Genomic DNA, 18,706 nt, shown 5'->3' with positions numbered 1-18,706 from the left:
GGACATAACATGACCATTATACACCAATACCTTTTTTTTCTTTTCTTCCATTACGAGAAGTAAAGAAACCGATCGTGACACTGATTGTCTCCACCAAACCAACAAGCGCTAGGTCCTCTGATGTGCACCGCAGATTAAGTCAGGTTAGACGATGAGGATGGAGAATTCCAAACACGAAAAAACCGACAGCAGTTCCCAGAGTTAGGACCCAGTGGAGTGAAGGCTGGGGATGGGATAGAATTTAGAAATCCGGCTTTGTGTTGAAGGGTTAAGGCATTCGGATTCTCCAGTCATTTTAAAGAACACTTCCTGTTCCTGCAGTTTTCTAGCAAATTCTTCTTCCAGCGTCTAAAACCCAAATCAGATTGTCACAGGATTACAAGGCAAAGTACAAGAAACCTATTATACCGGAGACATCTTGTCCAATACAACATCATAACTTCACATATCATCACAAAAAAAATCACCTAGCAATTATGAAATCACAAGACAACCAAGACACAGCAAGCAAAGAACATCATCTGCCTGTAGGACACTCTTTGACCTGTCTGATAATCTACTACTTTCTACTTTAAAATCAAATATAAAAACCAAAACCAACCCTCTATCTGTTACTCAGCACTCAATTTTTGTAGTAACCTACTAGCTTCTGAAATATGTTCTTAAAATCAGATTTACCTCCAGTTAAGAAGGTTTATATGCAAATATGCACACAGGCCCTGCAAGAGGGAACACTGTAAGAGGCTGATAACACACAAACCTTTTTTGTTGCACATGCCCTTTGCTCAGCTTTTGCACATTTTTTAACATTTTTTATTATTCAGAAATATAGCAGTTTTGTACAGTAGCTTGACTCTCCTCCGCTGTGACACTTCTTGTATTGTCTGTGTTTGCTAGATCCAACTCCTGATTATTTTCTGATTCATAAACTGTTCTGATTTACCTTTTTTCTTGGTCTCAATTTCTCTCTCCATTCCTTCAGTTCCTGGCCGTGCTCTTCATCCAGCTCTTTTAGCTTCTGAGTCTCATGCTCAACCAGTAGATGGCATTTTTCATTCTTAAAACAAGATAAAGGTAATTCTTATGTAAAACTAATTCAGAGTAGGCAACTCAACATTTGCAGTGTGACATATGTTGTCCTAATTCTTTTTAATTAGCTTCTTCCATGTAAATAGTGATGTGAACAATTACAAGACAAAAGTATGTTGGGAGGCTGCATTATCAAAAGCTGATCTGTCCATCAGAACCAATCGAGGTGAGAAATACTTGTCAATCCAAACACACAGGTTAGTATCATTAAGGCAGAAGCTGACAGTGGTACTCAAAGCGGTGTTTCACTGCCTCAAAATGCTTTTCAAGGTCATACAGCATTTCTGCCTTGCTTTCTAAAGACAGTTTGTATCATTTATTAAAACCAATTACATTAAAAAGGAGGCCATTTTTTGGAAGTATTTCAACTCTTTGCTTCAAGAAGCTGAGACTAACAAATGGGGCTTAGAGAGAGTAGAAATGTGCTTGAGGAAGCAGCCTCAGAATCACACTATAAAAAGGATGATCAAACCACAGATCATAGGATCATAGGATCATAGAATGGTTTGGGTTGGAAGGGACCTTAAAGATCATCCAGTTCCAACCCCCCTGCCATGAGCAGGGACACCTTCCACTAGATCAGGTTACTCAAAGCCTCATCCACCCTGGTCTTAAACACTTCCAGGGAGGGGGCATCTACAACCTCTTTGGGCAACCTGTTCCAGTGTCTCACCACCCTCACACTAAAGAACTTCTTCCTAATATCTAATCTAAACCTACCCTCTTTCAGTTTAAAGCCATTAAGATCAGCTTCACCTTCCTCTCAGTAAGGTAGACATGCATCTGCCTAACTTTCAGGGGACTTTTTAACCATGGTAAGGGTTAAAAAGTTCCAGTCCCAACTGGGTCTGATGGATCATCCAAAAACACATGAACAAAAGTGACAAGCACTTGGCTAGACCCAACTGCAGCTAGGGGCCAGTTTTTCTTGGTGAATCTCAGAGTAGCCCTAATCTGCTCAATTTTACTTGAGCTGAAACTCTCACAAGACTCCCACAGTACTTGGGGATTTACTGAGGCACATCAGTGGCATAGTCGGGGACTGTTTTCACAGGATGTGAAAGTGAACAGAGTAGAATGAGCTTCACTGGGTGTTGGAAGCTTTCTCTATGCAAATATTACCACAGGTGATCCTTTAATGCTTTAGAACTCCTCTCTCCCTGAAGCAGGGCAAAGCAGACTTAGTGGAAAAGGAGATCTGGCCTCTGGTACACAGCAGCAACTTTTACAAAATGCATGCAGAAAGGGACAAGATAGAGTTCCTTATTGCAAGAAGAGAATTCCTTCTAAGTACCTTCCAGAAGCTCAAGGACAGCAGTCTGCACTTTGTAAAAAACACCTCATTCTGTGTATTGCTACAAACGACTTGTGGGTAATGCCTGGTGCTGCCTACCTCTGTTCTGATTAATGATATTTCAGCAAAATCAGGTTAAAAGGAAATGCTGCCTAGTGAAAATAGCACTGGGAACTTGATCGAAGCGATCATCTGCTCCTGGTTCATGCTCTTGCATGTAAAATGATTTCTCATTAACTGATATAAGCATATGAGTCTGGCTAAGCAGTATGCTGCAGGCCTGTGAGAGCACAATTAAAAAGCTCCAAACTACTCCAATTAGTAAAAATGAAGGAAAAGGCGTTTCTGCTTTGCCTGTGTCTGTCATTAACCTGAGTCTTTCCAGTGAACGTTAATTTAATATAATCTATTTTTAACCTGTAACTGATGCAGTTCTCTGATGTTTGCTTCACACTGCAGCTGAAGGTCCCGCATTTGGTTTTCGTGTTTCTGATGCTGAGCCAGTCTCTCATTCTTCTGCCTCTTTTCTTCTTGAATAGCAAACTAAAATTAAAAATAAAAAGATGGTTTATACTGTGCCTCTAAATACAACAGTTTACGTGAGTCAACAAACTGCATGTAACAGAATGAATAGATACAGCGTAACTGGAAAGAATTGTTTAAATCTTTTAAAACTGTAACTGTATTTTCTTTATTCTTTCCTTTTTAAATTCTGACAAAGGGAACGCCCTCACAGTTTTGGCTATCGTTCCATTTCTCTGCCTGCACTCTCATTTTTCCTTAAAATTCAGCACATTTCACTTCCAGACTCCTGAAATTACCTCCCTCTGAAGATAAGTGACACAGCAGTGTTGCTACAAGTGTCAGTTAGGGTTTGTGTTTCACTGCTACGGATCTTTGATTCTTCCAGTGCTCACCATATGAACCCATGATTTGGGACTTCTGTGCATCAGAAGAAAGCAAACCTCTAAACCTCCTCACAACATTCCCTTTTAAAGAATGAGTGAAACCTACAGTTTTAGTTCAAAAGCTCACAAAAATGAGGCATTCTTGTATTTCACAGAATCAGAGAACAGCTGAGGTTGGAAGGGACCTGCGAAGATCAACCTGTCTGCTCAACATAGCTAGAGCAGCTTGCGCAGGACAGTGTCCAGTTGGGTTCTAAGTATCTTCACAACCTCTCTGGGCAACCTGTTCCAGCATCTGACCATCCTCATACTAAATAAGTGTTTTCTTATGTTTAAGTTGAATTTTCTGTATTTGAACTGTGCCCACTGCCTCCCATCCTATCACTGGGCACTACTGAGAAGAGTCTGGTTCCACATTCTTTACTCCCTCCTGTTGGGTACTTATACACATGGACAAGATCCTCCTGAGCCTTCTCTCCTCCAGGCTGAAGCCTCCCAGGTATCCCAAGGATCTCCTCCTATAACCAGACCCACCAGTCCCTCAGTCATCTTCACGGCCCTTTGCTGGACTCACTCCAGTAAATCCATGTCTGTCTTCTCCTGGGGAGCCCAGGACTGGACCCAGCACTCCAGATGTGTCTCACCAGTGCAGAGGGGAAGGATGACTTCCACTGACCTCATCCAGTGCATCAACTCAGTTCTGTATCATCTGTGAACTCATTGAGAGTACGCTCTAACCCATCCTCACATTTACATCACATTAAGCATTTACACTATTAAAACTGTTTTTATTAATTACCTGCTTAATTTTTTCACGATCTTGGTCTGGAGAGGCTAATGAATTGATTCTTAAACTTTTCTTAAACATAGCCATTCGAGTCTTTGCTTCACTTCGCTGGATTTTAGGCAGTCTCGCTCTTTCCTGAGTTTGCTTGTTCTTTAACTCCTCGATAAGGCGTTGATTATATCTCTGCATTTGTTCTGTTTCCTAAAATGTTAACCATATGGAAAAGTTACAGAGTAACTATTATGTCAGAATATTTGCATCTCATTTCATCAGTAAGGATGCTGTTTGGGTCAGTTTCTTTCAACAGAAACCAGTCCCAGTGGTATCGATGGGGAGGAAGGGTCTTCCACTTACTCCAGAGCACTCTGGATCATGCCCAACCCAAATGAAATTCTCCAATGAATACGAACACACACATATTTTACCAGTGGGTGTTCAACTCCTGAACTGCATTTTTAAAAGTCTGTTATTCAAAGGGAGAAACTTCTGGGGAACCAAACTTCCACTATTGCAGTTGTGAAGGGTCAGTTTGTTGCAAAAACTGGTGAAAGCAACAGCCGGTATGGGGACAACCAAATCACCCAGAAACAGGCCTTCAGTGGAGGCTGCTCCTGATCCAATCACCAAGGAGATCCTGTAATATCTCTCTATTTGGTTTACATTTTCAAAAATTGAACTCCTCTGTTTAGTATATTCTACAAAAAACAAAATGTGGAAAATAAATGTTGTCTTCTGGGCCTTCATAGGATTTAGCTATAAAGAGGCAGTTGTCAGCTACTTGCCCAAAAGCTAATCCAGTTCATTCCGTTCTCTTAATTCCAGGATGATTTACTAATGAGTAGATTTATTTAAGCATAAGCCCAAACTGGTTTTGGTGTAAAAGCAGAATTTGGTATTTTTAATAGAAAAAGGTTGATGTTGTGGTTGGTTTTTTTGTTTTGTTTTTAAGAATCAAAAGGGAAAAATATGACTGCTTATACTTCAACATACTACTGAGTTATTGAAGTAAGATGATTAAAGTTTTGGGGTTTTTTATTTCAACAGACTATATACAGCTTCAAAATACCTGTGTGGGTCTTGCCTGGGCAAGCAAACAGCTACCAGTATAGATCACAAGACTACGTGATTAAAAAATTGATATTATAAGAAGTCTCAAAGTCAACACTAACTTTTTCATGCCTCTTAAGCAGCTGGTGTCTCTGCATGAAGTACTGATCTTTGAGCTGCTGTTTGAGGAGCTGGTGTTTCTCTTGTAGATGTCGCTCTTCCAGCTCCCAGATTGCAGCTTCGCGAGCTGGAAAAGAGAAGAAGGCTGGTTGAGAAAGCACAATACAATACTTTCTAACCTACCTGCTAATGCATGGTTAGAAATGGCCTACAAGTGCACTTTAAGAACAATGCTACTCCATAGCAAATGTTTTTATTACAGTTCTAGATTAGTCATGAAAGTTTTTGATTTAATAAATTTAAGACAGATTATTGTTTTTTTTATAACACAACACAAATTTCTGTTTTTAAAGAGAGTCTGCTGCTGGATACCTCTCATAAGCTGCTGTTTGTTGTTGAGGCAATCTCGTTCAATAGTGGCTAGTTCTGTCTTCTGCTGCTGAATAATTTTCTTCAGAGATGCATCCAGTTCTTGTTGCTGTTTCTGCACAAATTCCTGCTCCTGGTAAAGTCCAATAGTAGTAAATTAAATTGTGTTCTTCTAACCACATTACACTTCAGTGAAACTCCCAGTTCTCTCAGCACTAGCTATACACAAAAACAAATACATCTAGGAAAATTTGAGCTAACATGCCTTGGTTATGAAATTATGCATCTCTTGTATTTTCTATGTGGAGAGTAGGTAAGAGTGTATTTAATGTTTAAATAATACCTTCAGGAGTAAGACCAAAGGCAACAAATTAGCCAACAATCTGCAATTCATTCCAACTCTTGTCTCTCCCCAAACCAAGCTGCAAAGACAAGTGTGCTTGATATAAAGCTGGTATCATCATATCAAAGGTTATTTATTCATGGATGTAAGAAAATAAAAGTATGGTAATTTTGCTTTGGATGGTTAGTTAAAGCCTATTTATTTACATAGTTGGGTTTCAGATTTGTGTCTCAATCTCAGGTAGTTTATCCTGTCATGAATGCAAAGATACTGAGTTTGGGAGTTCTGCAAGACTGCTATGAAGACACCCAACAGCTGTTGCAGGACCTGCACTCTGCAGGACTTGTAAGCTTGTCACACCAGAGCTGGGCTGGTTCCTCGCAAAGCAATTTGCCATCTGCCAGATGCAGATCCCATGTCACCTGCATCTTCCCATTATCCAGGGTGTGCCAGTCTGTTTCATCGCATCATGAAAAGCAGGCAGTAGTTAGAATCCCTCTACCATACCCCAAAACTATACTGTTGCCTTTCTTCTTTGCAACTATCAAAAAAACCCCAACCCAATCCCCAAACCAAACCATCAAACAAATCCACCTACATGCATGCAAGCATGCACACATACACTTTCAAGAACAAGAAATGTAGATGTTTCTACTATGATATAAAGGTCTAAAGAAAGGATGATGGCAGTGTCCTATAAGAGCCAAGATGGCAGCTGAAGCATTTGCTGTTATACTTAACAAAGCAAGGTTTAAGATGGTCTGTTGGAAAGGAGATGGGATGAGGCAGGAAAACAGTAGTGTGCTACAGATGATCAGTGGGTCTCCTGAGCTATGTATTTTTATTTTATTACTGAACCTTTGCTACTTGATAAAAGAGTTGTCAGCAACACATGGAATTAAATGCTCATTAAAAGCACTTCTTATTATGACCAGGAGAATCCTGCTTTTTATCTTCACAGAAAGTTATTAATAGGCGAGGCTTTCATCTCTCCCAGCGGGCAGCAGAGTTACGCTTAAACAGGTAACAGAAAACCAGAGCTGGAGTAAACTGGTGAAAAGTCCTGACATTGGCAAACTTGAGGGTACAAAAACAACTGCAAGGCCACATCTGTAAACTAAGTCAGATACACTTAATCAAATATATGGACTGATGAAAAATACTGTTCTGTTTCACTTTCTACATGAAAAGGATAAGAAAACTAAAGCTTGATTATTCTGAGGGTCCAGGCACACAAAAACACTGTGTTTAAATTGCTAGGAATTTTTTTATTTGGAGGGAGCGGGGGGAAAGCTGTTCTAGTGTAGTCATGGTCAAAAAGGAATTAATGCTTGAGCTTTACTCAATCATTTAAATACTATTGCTGCTCTCTCTACGTGGTAAGTCTTAAGTAGTCTTTGTAATTGCTAGCATTATGAGATAAAGCAGACAAACTCTGAAAACACTCTGGCCTTTCCACTTCCCACAATCTACTCAAGTATCACATATAATAAAGATCACAGACTTTACTAAAGAACATGTTGGATGGTAGAAAAGGCAGACAGTGCAAGACAGCCCACCTTTTTAAAATTACCCCTTGGTTTTGTCCAGTAAGTGTCTTAAAATAAACTCAGGTATCTTTAAAATACATGGTTTCACTGCACACACAGCATAGAAGTCACACATTGTTTCTCACATGTGCTGAACAAATAAGAAACACCAAAGAACAGTATTATATTGCATTGTGTGAAACTTTAGTGTTTTGCCAAAAGTATAACTACTGTAATTTTGATATTTTTACTATGAATAGTGCATAATTGCATACATTTGTGCTAACTAGTTTGGAGACAGCAGTGATTTTGATCAGCACATATAAGCAGAAGAGAAAAAAACACATCTGGAAAATTAGGGAAATAAAACTTCTTTTGTTTTGCATTTTAAGACTTACATCCTGCATTTGTGCGTTGAAAAGTGTACATGAAGACAACTGAAAAGACTGAATCATAACCTGAGCAACGCCCTGTGGGACACAATGTACTTCCTATGTCAGAATATAACGAAATATCTTTCTGTTCTTAAAAAAAGAAGAAATGAGATCTACTTTATGTTAGTAATATACATTTAAAATGTCAAGGCTAATCACACAAGAGTAGTCACTGTCAGAAGTTCTAGATATTTTAAAACTAAACATCTGCACCTTGTCTAGCACTTATCATTCCAAATAAGAATATTTGACCTTTAAAACTGTCTCTTTCACCTCTCTTACTTCAACAAATTGAAACCAGCAAAGGAAACAAACTAAGTCACTACAAACACTATGAAAATGTTGGTTTTTAATTGTTTCTTTAAAACATTCCGACATGTATCCTTGGCATAAGGAGAGGCTGCAACTCCATCACATTCTATCCCGGGAAATCCCCTCTTGGACTAAACACATTATCAAATAAAGTTGCTATTATTTTCAACTAGGTCACTCACATAAACATTTAATCTTTAACTAACTCAACCCAAACCTGCTCTGTTGCAGTGCAAACTCACTCTGTATAAGCTGTGGCCATCACAAAACCAATGTTTTTCTAAAATACTAGCCCCTTTTTGAGCTGGGTCATATAAAAGCAGCAAGTCTGAAGGCGTGAAATTACAGATGATGTCTGACAAAGTTTCCACACACCTACACTTTGACATTTAAATAACTTCATTTTACCTGATCTGTTCTGCTTCTATGAACAAGATGCCTTATGCTTACATCTGTTTTCCTCCCCTGCACTTACATTGCTCAAAACTAACTTCTGACTGTAACCTTTATAATCTGATGGACCTGTGGGGTACTTACCACTCATAAAAGCACTGTAAATAAACGTGCTACAGAAAAATACCATTCTTTTTCAGTACAGCACACAAAATATTACACTTAACAGCATCAACCTGGAAAAAGCTGCTCCTACATTTCCACACAGTATACTCTATGGGATGTGATATGGAGTACTTGAAGAAAGAGAGCAGTATGTAGGGTTAGTTTGAGTTAAGTTCCATATTCACTCAACAACAACAAGAAGTGAAATCAAGCTGTGTGAATACTGCTGCCTTTTGTAGCTTAGTAGCTTGAAGCTGCCATTGTTACCTGAGCATGCTGGCTTTGTGCAAGCTCCTCTTTCTTGCGTTTCATGAGCTCTTTTCTCAGCTCTTTTGGTGCTTTCTCCACTTCACATAAAACCTACAGTGTATATAAGCATGCAGAAGGTGGCGAAAAAAACACTTTTTCTCCGCAGCAAGCATTACTGTGAACATAGGACATGCAGGTCAAGCACTAGAGGTATTGGGAAGCGTGCTTTACTTCAGTGGCAGGGATGTTAGTTTAGTGAAGAGAGCTTAATGAAAAGAGAAGGAACAGTACATGCTTTATGCATGCCAGCAGTGCAGAAAGGAGGTACATGCCAGCCTCTTTTTGGATGCAAATGCTGCCCAAGGCTCTCAGAAATGGCAGTCTCTTGCTTGTGTTTCCATGCAGCAGCTACAATAGTCAATAGTTAAGAAAACCACCACCTGCAAAAGTGGTATTTTCTTGAAGCACTACAGCAAGGGACTACAGACTATGTTTACCTCATGGTAAAGCTGTGAAAAATGGTTGGAAGTTTAAAATAACTTCCACTGAAAACCAGCTATTTCTGACACTGTCTCAAACTTGAATTTGTAAGATGCCATTATTAGTGTCTCCGACCACAAATGACATCTATACATGTTATATCTTTAGAATAATCATATAAGCAAATAAAGTATTAATTGGTTGTAAGTGTTGGGTTCTGAAGAATTTAAAAGCAAAAACCACTAATAAGTAAGTACATTTTCAAGAAACTTTTCATGACCTGTATGCTGGAATGGAACGTGTTTCAGTCCTAGGTGAATGAGACTAGATTAGTAGAAAGACTCTAAATATAACATGGCTAAATCAACTGACTATTAATCTGTTAATTTGTTGATGTGTTTCATTTACTTTTAAGAATTACAAAAATGTAACATTGCACACTCCAATATAGCATGGGTAGTTTTAGAGCACCAGCTGCATTTTCCTTCAAACTGTAAATCGCCTTCTTTAGCTTTAAATACAAAACTATGCACCCAAAAACAAATGCCTGTTTGTTTAATAGTGGAAGCATCATCAGAAAACAGAGTCCAAATCACCACATGCTATTCCTGTTTCCATGAAAGAACTGCTTTTAGCTCAGAGCAACATGTAAAATTCTTCCCGCTTTCCCATGTAGGACCCAATCACCAGTAAATAGAGAGAGACTCAAAATGCAAGAGGTACCGCAAAAGAAGAAAAATTGTTATTTACATACAAGTATATGGTTCAAACTGAATACAACTTGTATTTTTTTACACACTTCCATACTACAGGATCATTCTATACAAAAGCATGGACAGTACAGATTTCTAAAGACATCTCTGTGAGTCTAGTAGCTATTAGAGCAAACACTAGACCCATTTATATACAAATGAGCACTACACAACTGACCTGAAAATGAAATAAAATAGCTTTTGAGATGCAAAATCCGTATGAAATACATCACATTCTCTTATTCTAATGCAAGCAAATTAAGAGGATAAGGTGTCAGTGTCAAATGTCATTCATTTTGCCTTAACTATATTACACATATGAAATTAACTGTACAAGATTTTAGGTTATCCAGACTTTTCTCTCCTGGCTTTCCTTTTTGAGTTAAAAAAACTAAATCCATATAACTGCTGTCACTTCATTTAAAGGGATTCTAAACAACAACAGCACATATTCAGTAAAAATCTAAAAAAATAATGAACCTCCCCCATCTCTGGAATTTAAGTGGTTCTCAGTAGTAATCAAGATTATATGCCCTTCTTCAAAATTCTAATTCTAAGTAGCTATACCTGCACTTTTTCAAAGTAGAAATGTCAAACAGTTTTCACAGTCTTTAAGAAAATACTTTTTAGTGATTTAGTATTTGAGAAAAAATATTTTATTAAAGATTCTGTGAAAAATAAAGTCTTCTAATTTGGTGATGTTCTCTAGATCAAGTCAATACTTAAATCTTCCTGTTAGCTGTTTGTATTTCACTTTAGGCAGTAAGACAAAAGAAATAATACTGACTGCTAGTAACCCTTCCACAACTCAGTATAGCACGTGGGGTTGACAAGGGTTCTGGGAGACCTCACCTCAACCATTTGCTATGACTATACTTCTTATTGTCTATATTATCATCGTCTCTTACCTCCTTTTTTTTGTTTTTCAGCATGTTCTGGAATTTGGATAATTCCTTCTCTTGTTCTGCTTTGATGCGTTTTGCTTCATCTCGTAAACGATTTGTGTGCTCCTGTTCCAAGCGCTCTATTGTCTGCTTCTGCTGCTTTTCTAGATTTTCTATTTCTTGATCATACTGGCGCTTTTTAGTCTGTAAAAATAATTGGGCATCTCTTTTTAGGAAACTAAATTCTGTTCAGTGAAGTGCTGTACCTTGGCAGAGGATGGACATGATGAACTATTCTGGCAGGCAAGTTCAAGCGTACAAACTGGACACCCCACAATGGAAAATATTGCCATGTATTAACAAGAATGAAAACTAAGCTAGAGCCATCGTAAAAGGAAACACCTGATTGCTGCTGGTAGTATTTTGCCTACTCCATTAAGATGTCTTATTTTAAGAGCACTAAAATCCAGATACTCACTGTCATTTCCTGTTCAAAACGTCTGTACATCTGTTCTCGCTGTTGCAAAAGCTTATTACTGAGTTGCTGTTGGGCTCTCTGCTCCTCCTTCTGAAGAAGCCTTAGCTCTCTTAGCTCTTGACGTCTAATAACAACAAAGAACACTTAATATTGATGGGAAAACAAAAGAATTGGAAAATTACAAAAGATGAAAAAAGCATCTACAGCTTGGGTCCAGAAAAACTAGTTTTGAATTGATTGTCTTATTAAGAAACACTTTGGATTCCCTTCCGCCAACAAAATAATTGAAATTACTCCCCGAGTATTACAGAAATAAGATCATTAGCCCCCTTCTTTTATTCAAAGAGAAAAAAAATTAGTTGCTAACCTCTTGTAAAATTTACTTTCAAAAACACTTACCGTAGAAATCGCATTTCTTCACTTTTCGAGTCATTTTCAGTAACTATTTTTGATGTAGTTACACTCACTTCTACTCCATCAACAACAAACTTCCGAGTTTTCTTTAAAGTTTTCTTCTGTCTTCTAGTTTCCTGAATAAAGCATTGGTAAGTTATTCTGTACTTATTTAACTTATATCCTTTTTTCCCTTTTTTTCTTACCCCAACTATTTCTGTGAAGCCTACAGAATAGTAATCAGGAGTTCTTCTCACTAATCAGGTACCTCACTAATCAAGTGAGAACTTGAAAAATTCTAATGTGCTGAAACATTCTCTAATCGGCAAAAGAAAACTGTAATTACTGATTATCTAAATTGCCAGAAGAAAAAAAAACTAGATAAACCCTGAACAGAATTGACATAGTTTTATTTTCAAGAGCTGAAGACTGTTATAATTAGTTTGCTTTTGACCATAATTTTCCCAGTCAACAAAAAAAAAAAATTAATTCTGAAAAACAGTACTGAAACAGAATAGCAACTTACTCACCTATCTACTTCTGTTTTGGAAATAAATTAAACAAGTAAGTCTATTTTTTTATTCATATATATTAGTCAAAAATCATGCGATGATCTTGCTGACAGAACTGGAGAAATCTCACTTCTCAGAGCTGCTACTGGTTCATTACAAGAGGAGAGAGACCCCAGGTGAAACTGCATCTCCACTGTGTTAGGGCTAATGCAAACACCTTGAAGTCAGGCTTAGCACAACCGTGCCAAGCTACGGGGTTTGTTTGGGTTTTTTTTTCTTTCATGTTTGTTTTTTTTCTTCAAATTCATGGTTACACAGTTACTATCCTAGCATGCCTATAATCATATTAGATATAAATAAAGTTCATAATCCAGAATGTGCTTCCTTAGACTAAGCTCATTCATACTGGCATAACTGCATCAATATAGTACCACCACAGGAATACAGTGTTCAGCATAAACAAATCTGAGAGACTGTCTACCTTAGATCTTCTAAATCTCAACAGAGACAGAAGATGGAAGTGACAGCAATTCAGTATAAGGTTTTATCTCTTATAACAATAAGAGATTTGTCCTGTTAAACAGGGATGCTGTGCAGAGTTAGGCACTGAACTAGTCATCTTGAATATCAGTTCTGAACTACAACCATTCACAAGCCTTCACCTTTAATATTGCTAGACTTCCTGTTATATGCTAGTTTACATTTTTAACATATAATTGTACAACAAAATAAGAAAATAATTAGCAGTTCTGTAGCTTCAAGCTTTGCTGCATAACTGCACAAAATCCAGACATTGTTAGAGCATGTAATTTAGAATACTTCCATTTCTACCAAGTTTTATGTTCCACACTGTCATGCTTATTCCTCAGTCAATGATTTTCTTTGTTGCAAAGGTCAAACTTTGAAACAAGTTTACGGTTATACTCACATAGGATTTTATATAAAAATATATCATTGCTTATACTTACCTGTAAAGATATTGATCCTGTCTCTTTGTTTTTACTAAGGAAACTAGAGATTGACAAGTTCAAGTCAATGCTGCTGTTATCAGCCGTAGAACCAGTGCCTGAATCTGCATCATTTTCCTTCAAATTATCCGATTCTAGCTGCTGTAAAGTTTCAGTATTGTCCTGATTATCTGTTTTGGCTTTCTCCTCATTTTCTTCAGTGCTAATACTAATACTGGGGACTGGAGTGACTTCAGAGTCATCTGCTTGTTCACTGGCAATATCCTGAAGCTTGTTCTTCATTATTTCATCCGAATGTTCTTTGCCTATCTGAATATTGTTTTCCTGGATGTTCTCAGGTCTGCACTCCTCTTTATTTTGGTCTATATCAGTCAGTTTATCCACTATTTTATTAGTAATATCTTCAGGCTTGCTCTGTATTGGCTTCTGGTCTACATCGTCTTTTCCAGGGTCTTTGATCTCTGCTTCCTCCATGCTGCTTCTATTACAAATATCCTCATTTTCACTTTCTGCCAGTTTCTTGTCTACTTTGATCGATTTATCTTGGCTTTCTGATAGAGTTTCTTCAGAGCTGATTATCTCATGGACCTGCTTAGCCTGACTTTCCACGGGCTTATCCTCTGTCTCCAGTATTTTATCCCCACTGATCTGTGCTTCAGCAATACCATCTATCTCCTGAATGCTGTCAATTCCATGCTTTTCTTCATCAGCCCCTTTATCTGCAGCATTAGGTAGAGTTTCTGTAGTGGTGTCTATTATCACCTCTTTCTGAGCTATATCTTTATCTTCCTTTTGCTCTGTAGTATTTTCTGCAGGGACCTTTTCTTCCTTACTTTCTGAGAGATCTGTTCTGTTCTCCTTCTCTTTTTCACCAGTTTCCGTAGAAATGGCTTCGTCAGTTTCTACACTATTTTCAGTTGTAGGTACTATTTTCAGTTTATGATCTTCCGTCTGTTCATCTCCCATGTCATTTTCCTTCTCTATTTTTAGGTTGGGTTCATCCTTTATTTCTGACTTTGTTACCACATCAAATTCTTTCCCTCCTTTCTGGGGTTCTGCATCTTCATGTATTTTTTCCAGGCTTTCTGTATTCTTTTCAGCTGGCAATATTTTGCCTTGCTCATCTCCACCAGTTGGCACAGAACCATTCTGCACTTTCGTATCACCAACAGTAGTATCACATATGTTATCAGATGTTTTCCTAAATTTAAGGTCCTCAGATTCATATCCAGTTGTTTTGTCATCTGGAAATACAGTGCTGGCTTTGTCCTCAATTGCATTACTTTCTGTTTTCTCAGAAAGAGATTCCAAAACAGAGGCATTCTGCGAAAGTTTATCCTCTTCAGAGCTGGCAATACTAAGATCAGAGGATGCACGCTTGTCTGCAGGTAACTGCTAAAAAATTAAAGGAAGAAAAACATTTAACCATTTTCTAACTTAATTAAAGCACAATTCTATTGATGAACAGAGATGAAAATTGTATTTAAAGGCAGAGTTATATGAATTTGATAATCTCAGAGTACTTTGCTTGGTATTACCACAGAACAAATGCACAAACTGCAGACAGGCTCTGAACAGAACAGTTTCACAAGAACCCTCTTCCATCTCTCATAATTTAATAAAATATACTGTGATTGAAGGAAAGGGATCACAGTCAGCCCTCTGCCTCACGCTTAACAATCTTCAAGAGCCTTTTTCCAATCACACTGTTTGTTGGTTTATTTTTTATTAGTTCAGTTGCCTGATAGACCCATCTACAATTGATTTTGAAAGACACAGGTCTTTGTGCCAGTTTGGCTACGAAGAAGCTGTGCAGCACAGATAAAAATGCAATATTAAGACCTTCTTCGGCTTCATCAAAAAAATATCTTGTGTTCTTTGTTAAAAATGCCTGAAAAAAAAAAAAAATATCTGTTTTTTTAATCACTGTGGAACTCCACTGAAGTATTCAAAACCTCCAGCACATCTGAATAAGTGGAAATATGGAACTAGAACAGAAACAGTTACATAACTGCAGAAATTGCTGTGGCTGGAATATGAATGAATGTTATCAGATTACATACAGACATACAAAAGAATATACTAATAAAGTATCATTTTAACCATAATTGCCCTTTCACTCTCCAAAGTGATTGCAATATATCTCTGTCTATATTTACTGTTAGAACCCTGTAATTTGCAGATCAGGCTTCTGATTTGCCATTGGTAACACCGCAGGTTAGCTACTGTAACAAGCACGGGTCTGATCACACATTTCCTACCTTTAGGTTTTCCTAAGCATACAGAAAACAATTCCTTTTAAGTCAAAAGTGCATTTAAAAGATTTCTTCATGTAATTGTTCTAGAAGCTCAGTGTTGATCTCCAAGCAGTTTTTAAAACTACCACATTAAATAATGTAAATGCATCTACCTCACAGTTTCCTAACCTGCTGCTTGTGTGGAGACACTTAATCGAGTCACAGTGTGGACTTCATCCCAACCCTCCTGGGGACTGATGGCTTGGCATCAATCAGCAGAGGGAGATGGTGGGTGATGCCTTAGGAGATAGACAATAAGTCCTGGAGGAAGTTGGTGGGAATGAACACCTGGAGATCTCCAAAGGTGGGCAGGACAAGTCGTATGAAGGGCAGGGGACATAACTAGCTTGGTGAAGGGCGAGGAGGGAACGGAGGCATGCTCCTCGAGCACATGCATTTGGCTTTGTTACCATTGCTGGTAATGGCAGCTACTGGTGGTACTGGTCACTATCTATGTTTATAGGGCTTGAGCCAGTTAAGTCAGAGAACACACTACCTGTATACTCTGCAACCTACTACCATATCATTGAACCTCACGGCTTTGCCCTCTGAGGAACTGAACTTGCTTTGTAAGATTCTGAAGCATCTTTAGAAATACACTCAAAAATGCAACCTCATCTTGGTAGAATATAGGGGTTTTTGATTTTGTTTTTTAATTTGACAGCCACACTGTAAAACCACAAACATAGTTTATACTATAATGGTCACATACCTTCCTTAATGTCTTAAGCACCTTATGGAATACAAATACACATTTACTCGTTCATCTAGTAATTTTGACTTAAAACCATTTATACAAAAATCAATATCTGATTGTTAAAATTATATAGTACATATACATGTAAAAATAAATGAAGATAATATTCTTTATTAGATAATATTCTTTATTATTGGTTCTTAAGGAGTTTAAGAACATGCCAATTTTTAAAATGCTGACTACTTATTTTGTAATAAGGTTACAATACCTTATTCTTAGAAGCCTTGATGCAAAAGTTATTACATCAGAAAATGAGTTCTCCATAGGAAACTGGTGACTAAAACTAGCTGCATATGTAAAAAAGTAAGTTTTAAACTGACCAGAGAATTTTCTGTTTCTTCTTCTTCATCCTCATCTTTACCATCTTCAACTTCTTCTGTAACTTCAGCCTTAGCTTCTGCAATCAGTTCTCTTATTGGTTTATTGGAAGTTACAGTAACAAATGGATGCTTGTGAAAATAAAAAATAAGCACAACAATATTAAGCACTGACTTCATTGTACACAGTGGGAAAATCGAAACTTGAAAGAAATGTAACTTCAGAGAAATGTTACTTTGGTTGTCCCAAACTTGAAGATTCACAGTTAACATTAATCATAACTGTCATAATGTATTTTTTTTCTGCAAAAGTTTTAAAATCAAAACATTTGTATTCAAATATACTGTGCAAGTAGTCTAACAAACTTGTTATAAATGCAAATAATTAATTTATACCAACCTGCTTCACAATCCAAATAATAAAAGTAGAAAGATTTTTTTAAAAGGTTATTTTTTCCTGGAAATGGGTTTCATTTCTTTTCAGCTCCACAGTTAAATTATTTTCTGATCAGCTCTATTTAGAAATCTCCTTTCTAGAAAAAGTCTACTTTGTCTTTAAAACAATTCTTCCTAATAATAACATAGAAGCCTACATTTTTCTTCAAAAGAAACAGCTACCTGTTCTTCTCCTACTGACTGAATCTTCTTTCTCTGCCTGGCCCTGCTGCTTAAATCTATTCTGGATGAAGTAAATGCGTGCTGACGTTAAACAGAATCAAATGTACCTAGCCACATCTCCTCTCGTTTAGCTATTCTGCAGTGACAGCATTATAGAGGAAGGCTGAGCACTAAAGCTTTTAAAACACCTGTCAGCAATTAACTACTTACATAAATATCTCCTCCATCCTTTATAAGTACCAAGGTATAATTTAAATATTTATGAAAAGTATTTAGTTATATTACATCAAAATATGTAAACAAAGACTTTCATCTGCACATTTAATCAGATTTTACCAAATAAGGATCAATGCAACAATGTTAAAAAGATTGTGTATCAACACTTAATTTGAATTATTTAAACAGTTACTGTAATACTGATTTGCTTTAAAAAATACAAAATATGCTTGCCTTTAAACAACAGTTCTGAACAATTAACTCTTTCTACCTGTAGAAGTTGACTTGCGCTCCACCTTGCATCTACATTCTTTTCCAAACATTTCTTCAGAAAATCTTTAAAATCTGATGACCTATACAAAAAGCAAACAAGTAGAGGTTTTTTCTTTTGTCTTGACACCAGACTGGTGTACAATTAAATATTCTTTTATATTAAATACAAGCATCTTTTTTATACATCTCTTTTATATTGAATATATGCATCTACACTGCAACTCCAGGTCTTGCTATTGATTTAGAAAAACACAAAGACAGTACAGGAATGCAAAGACCAATGTGGCACAAATACAATCTTGAAAATGTTCCTCCATTTATAGAAGAGTTTACTTTTGCCTCTGGATTTATAACACACCACATCTGCTACATCACAATTGAATCACATAAAGATATTAAAATGACCAAACAGATAAAAGCTGTTTAAAATGTCTCCTTAGTATAAAAATACTTTAATCTCCTTTCACCTTTCTTTTTCAGATGGTCTTCAGACCTTCTACTTCATTTGTACAAAGCTATTTTGCATGTATTTTAATGCAAAATCTACAAAATATTTCTGTATAAAAGCTTCTATACTGAACTATGACAAAATTGTATAAGGATGTTTAAACATATATACATATACAAATATATCTAGAATATGTACCTGACTTTATGCATAAAGCTAGCCCCATAAAGTTCAACACAAAGGTAAGTTTAGTACATACACAACTTGGCATGCC

The 18,706-nt window shown here is 37.0% G+C and overlaps 1 protein-coding gene across 1 annotated transcript in view; it reads right to left on the bottom strand.

Annotated features, from left to right (window-relative positions):
• Positions 1 to 201: 201 nt before the first annotated feature.
• SLK (STE20 like kinase) overlaps positions 202 to 18,706 on the bottom strand; it is a 45,858-nt gene continuing 27,353 nt past the window's right edge. Inside the window, exons 7-19 of the mRNA XM_010167388.1 lie at positions 17,983 to 18,064; positions 16,881 to 17,009; positions 13,507 to 14,901; positions 12,033 to 12,163; positions 11,634 to 11,757; positions 11,180 to 11,359; positions 9,058 to 9,150; positions 5,618 to 5,747; positions 5,248 to 5,372; positions 4,091 to 4,279; positions 2,801 to 2,926; positions 944 to 1,057; positions 202 to 348 (exon numbers count right to left, since the gene is read on the bottom strand). Of these exons, the coding sequence (XP_010165690.1) occupies positions 202 to 348; positions 944 to 1,057; positions 2,801 to 2,926; positions 4,091 to 4,279; positions 5,248 to 5,372; positions 5,618 to 5,747; positions 9,058 to 9,150; positions 11,180 to 11,359; positions 11,634 to 11,757; positions 12,033 to 12,163; positions 13,507 to 14,901; positions 16,881 to 17,009; positions 17,983 to 18,064 (2,965 nt within the window). The remainder of the gene's footprint in view (positions 349 to 943; positions 1,058 to 2,800; positions 2,927 to 4,090; positions 4,280 to 5,247; positions 5,373 to 5,617; positions 5,748 to 9,057; positions 9,151 to 11,179; positions 11,360 to 11,633; positions 11,758 to 12,032; positions 12,164 to 13,506; positions 14,902 to 16,880; positions 17,010 to 17,982; positions 18,065 to 18,706) is intronic.

Source organism: Antrostomus carolinensis, unplaced genomic scaffold (genome assembly GCF_000700745.2).
Source record: "Antrostomus carolinensis isolate BGI_N321 unplaced genomic scaffold, ASM70074v2 scaffold39884, whole genome shotgun sequence".
NCBI classification, from domain to species: Eukaryota; Metazoa; Chordata; class Aves; order Caprimulgiformes; family Caprimulgidae; genus Antrostomus; species Antrostomus carolinensis.
Note: the sequence above shows the minus strand (reverse complement) of the source record. Positions and strands in the feature narration are given on the sequence as shown.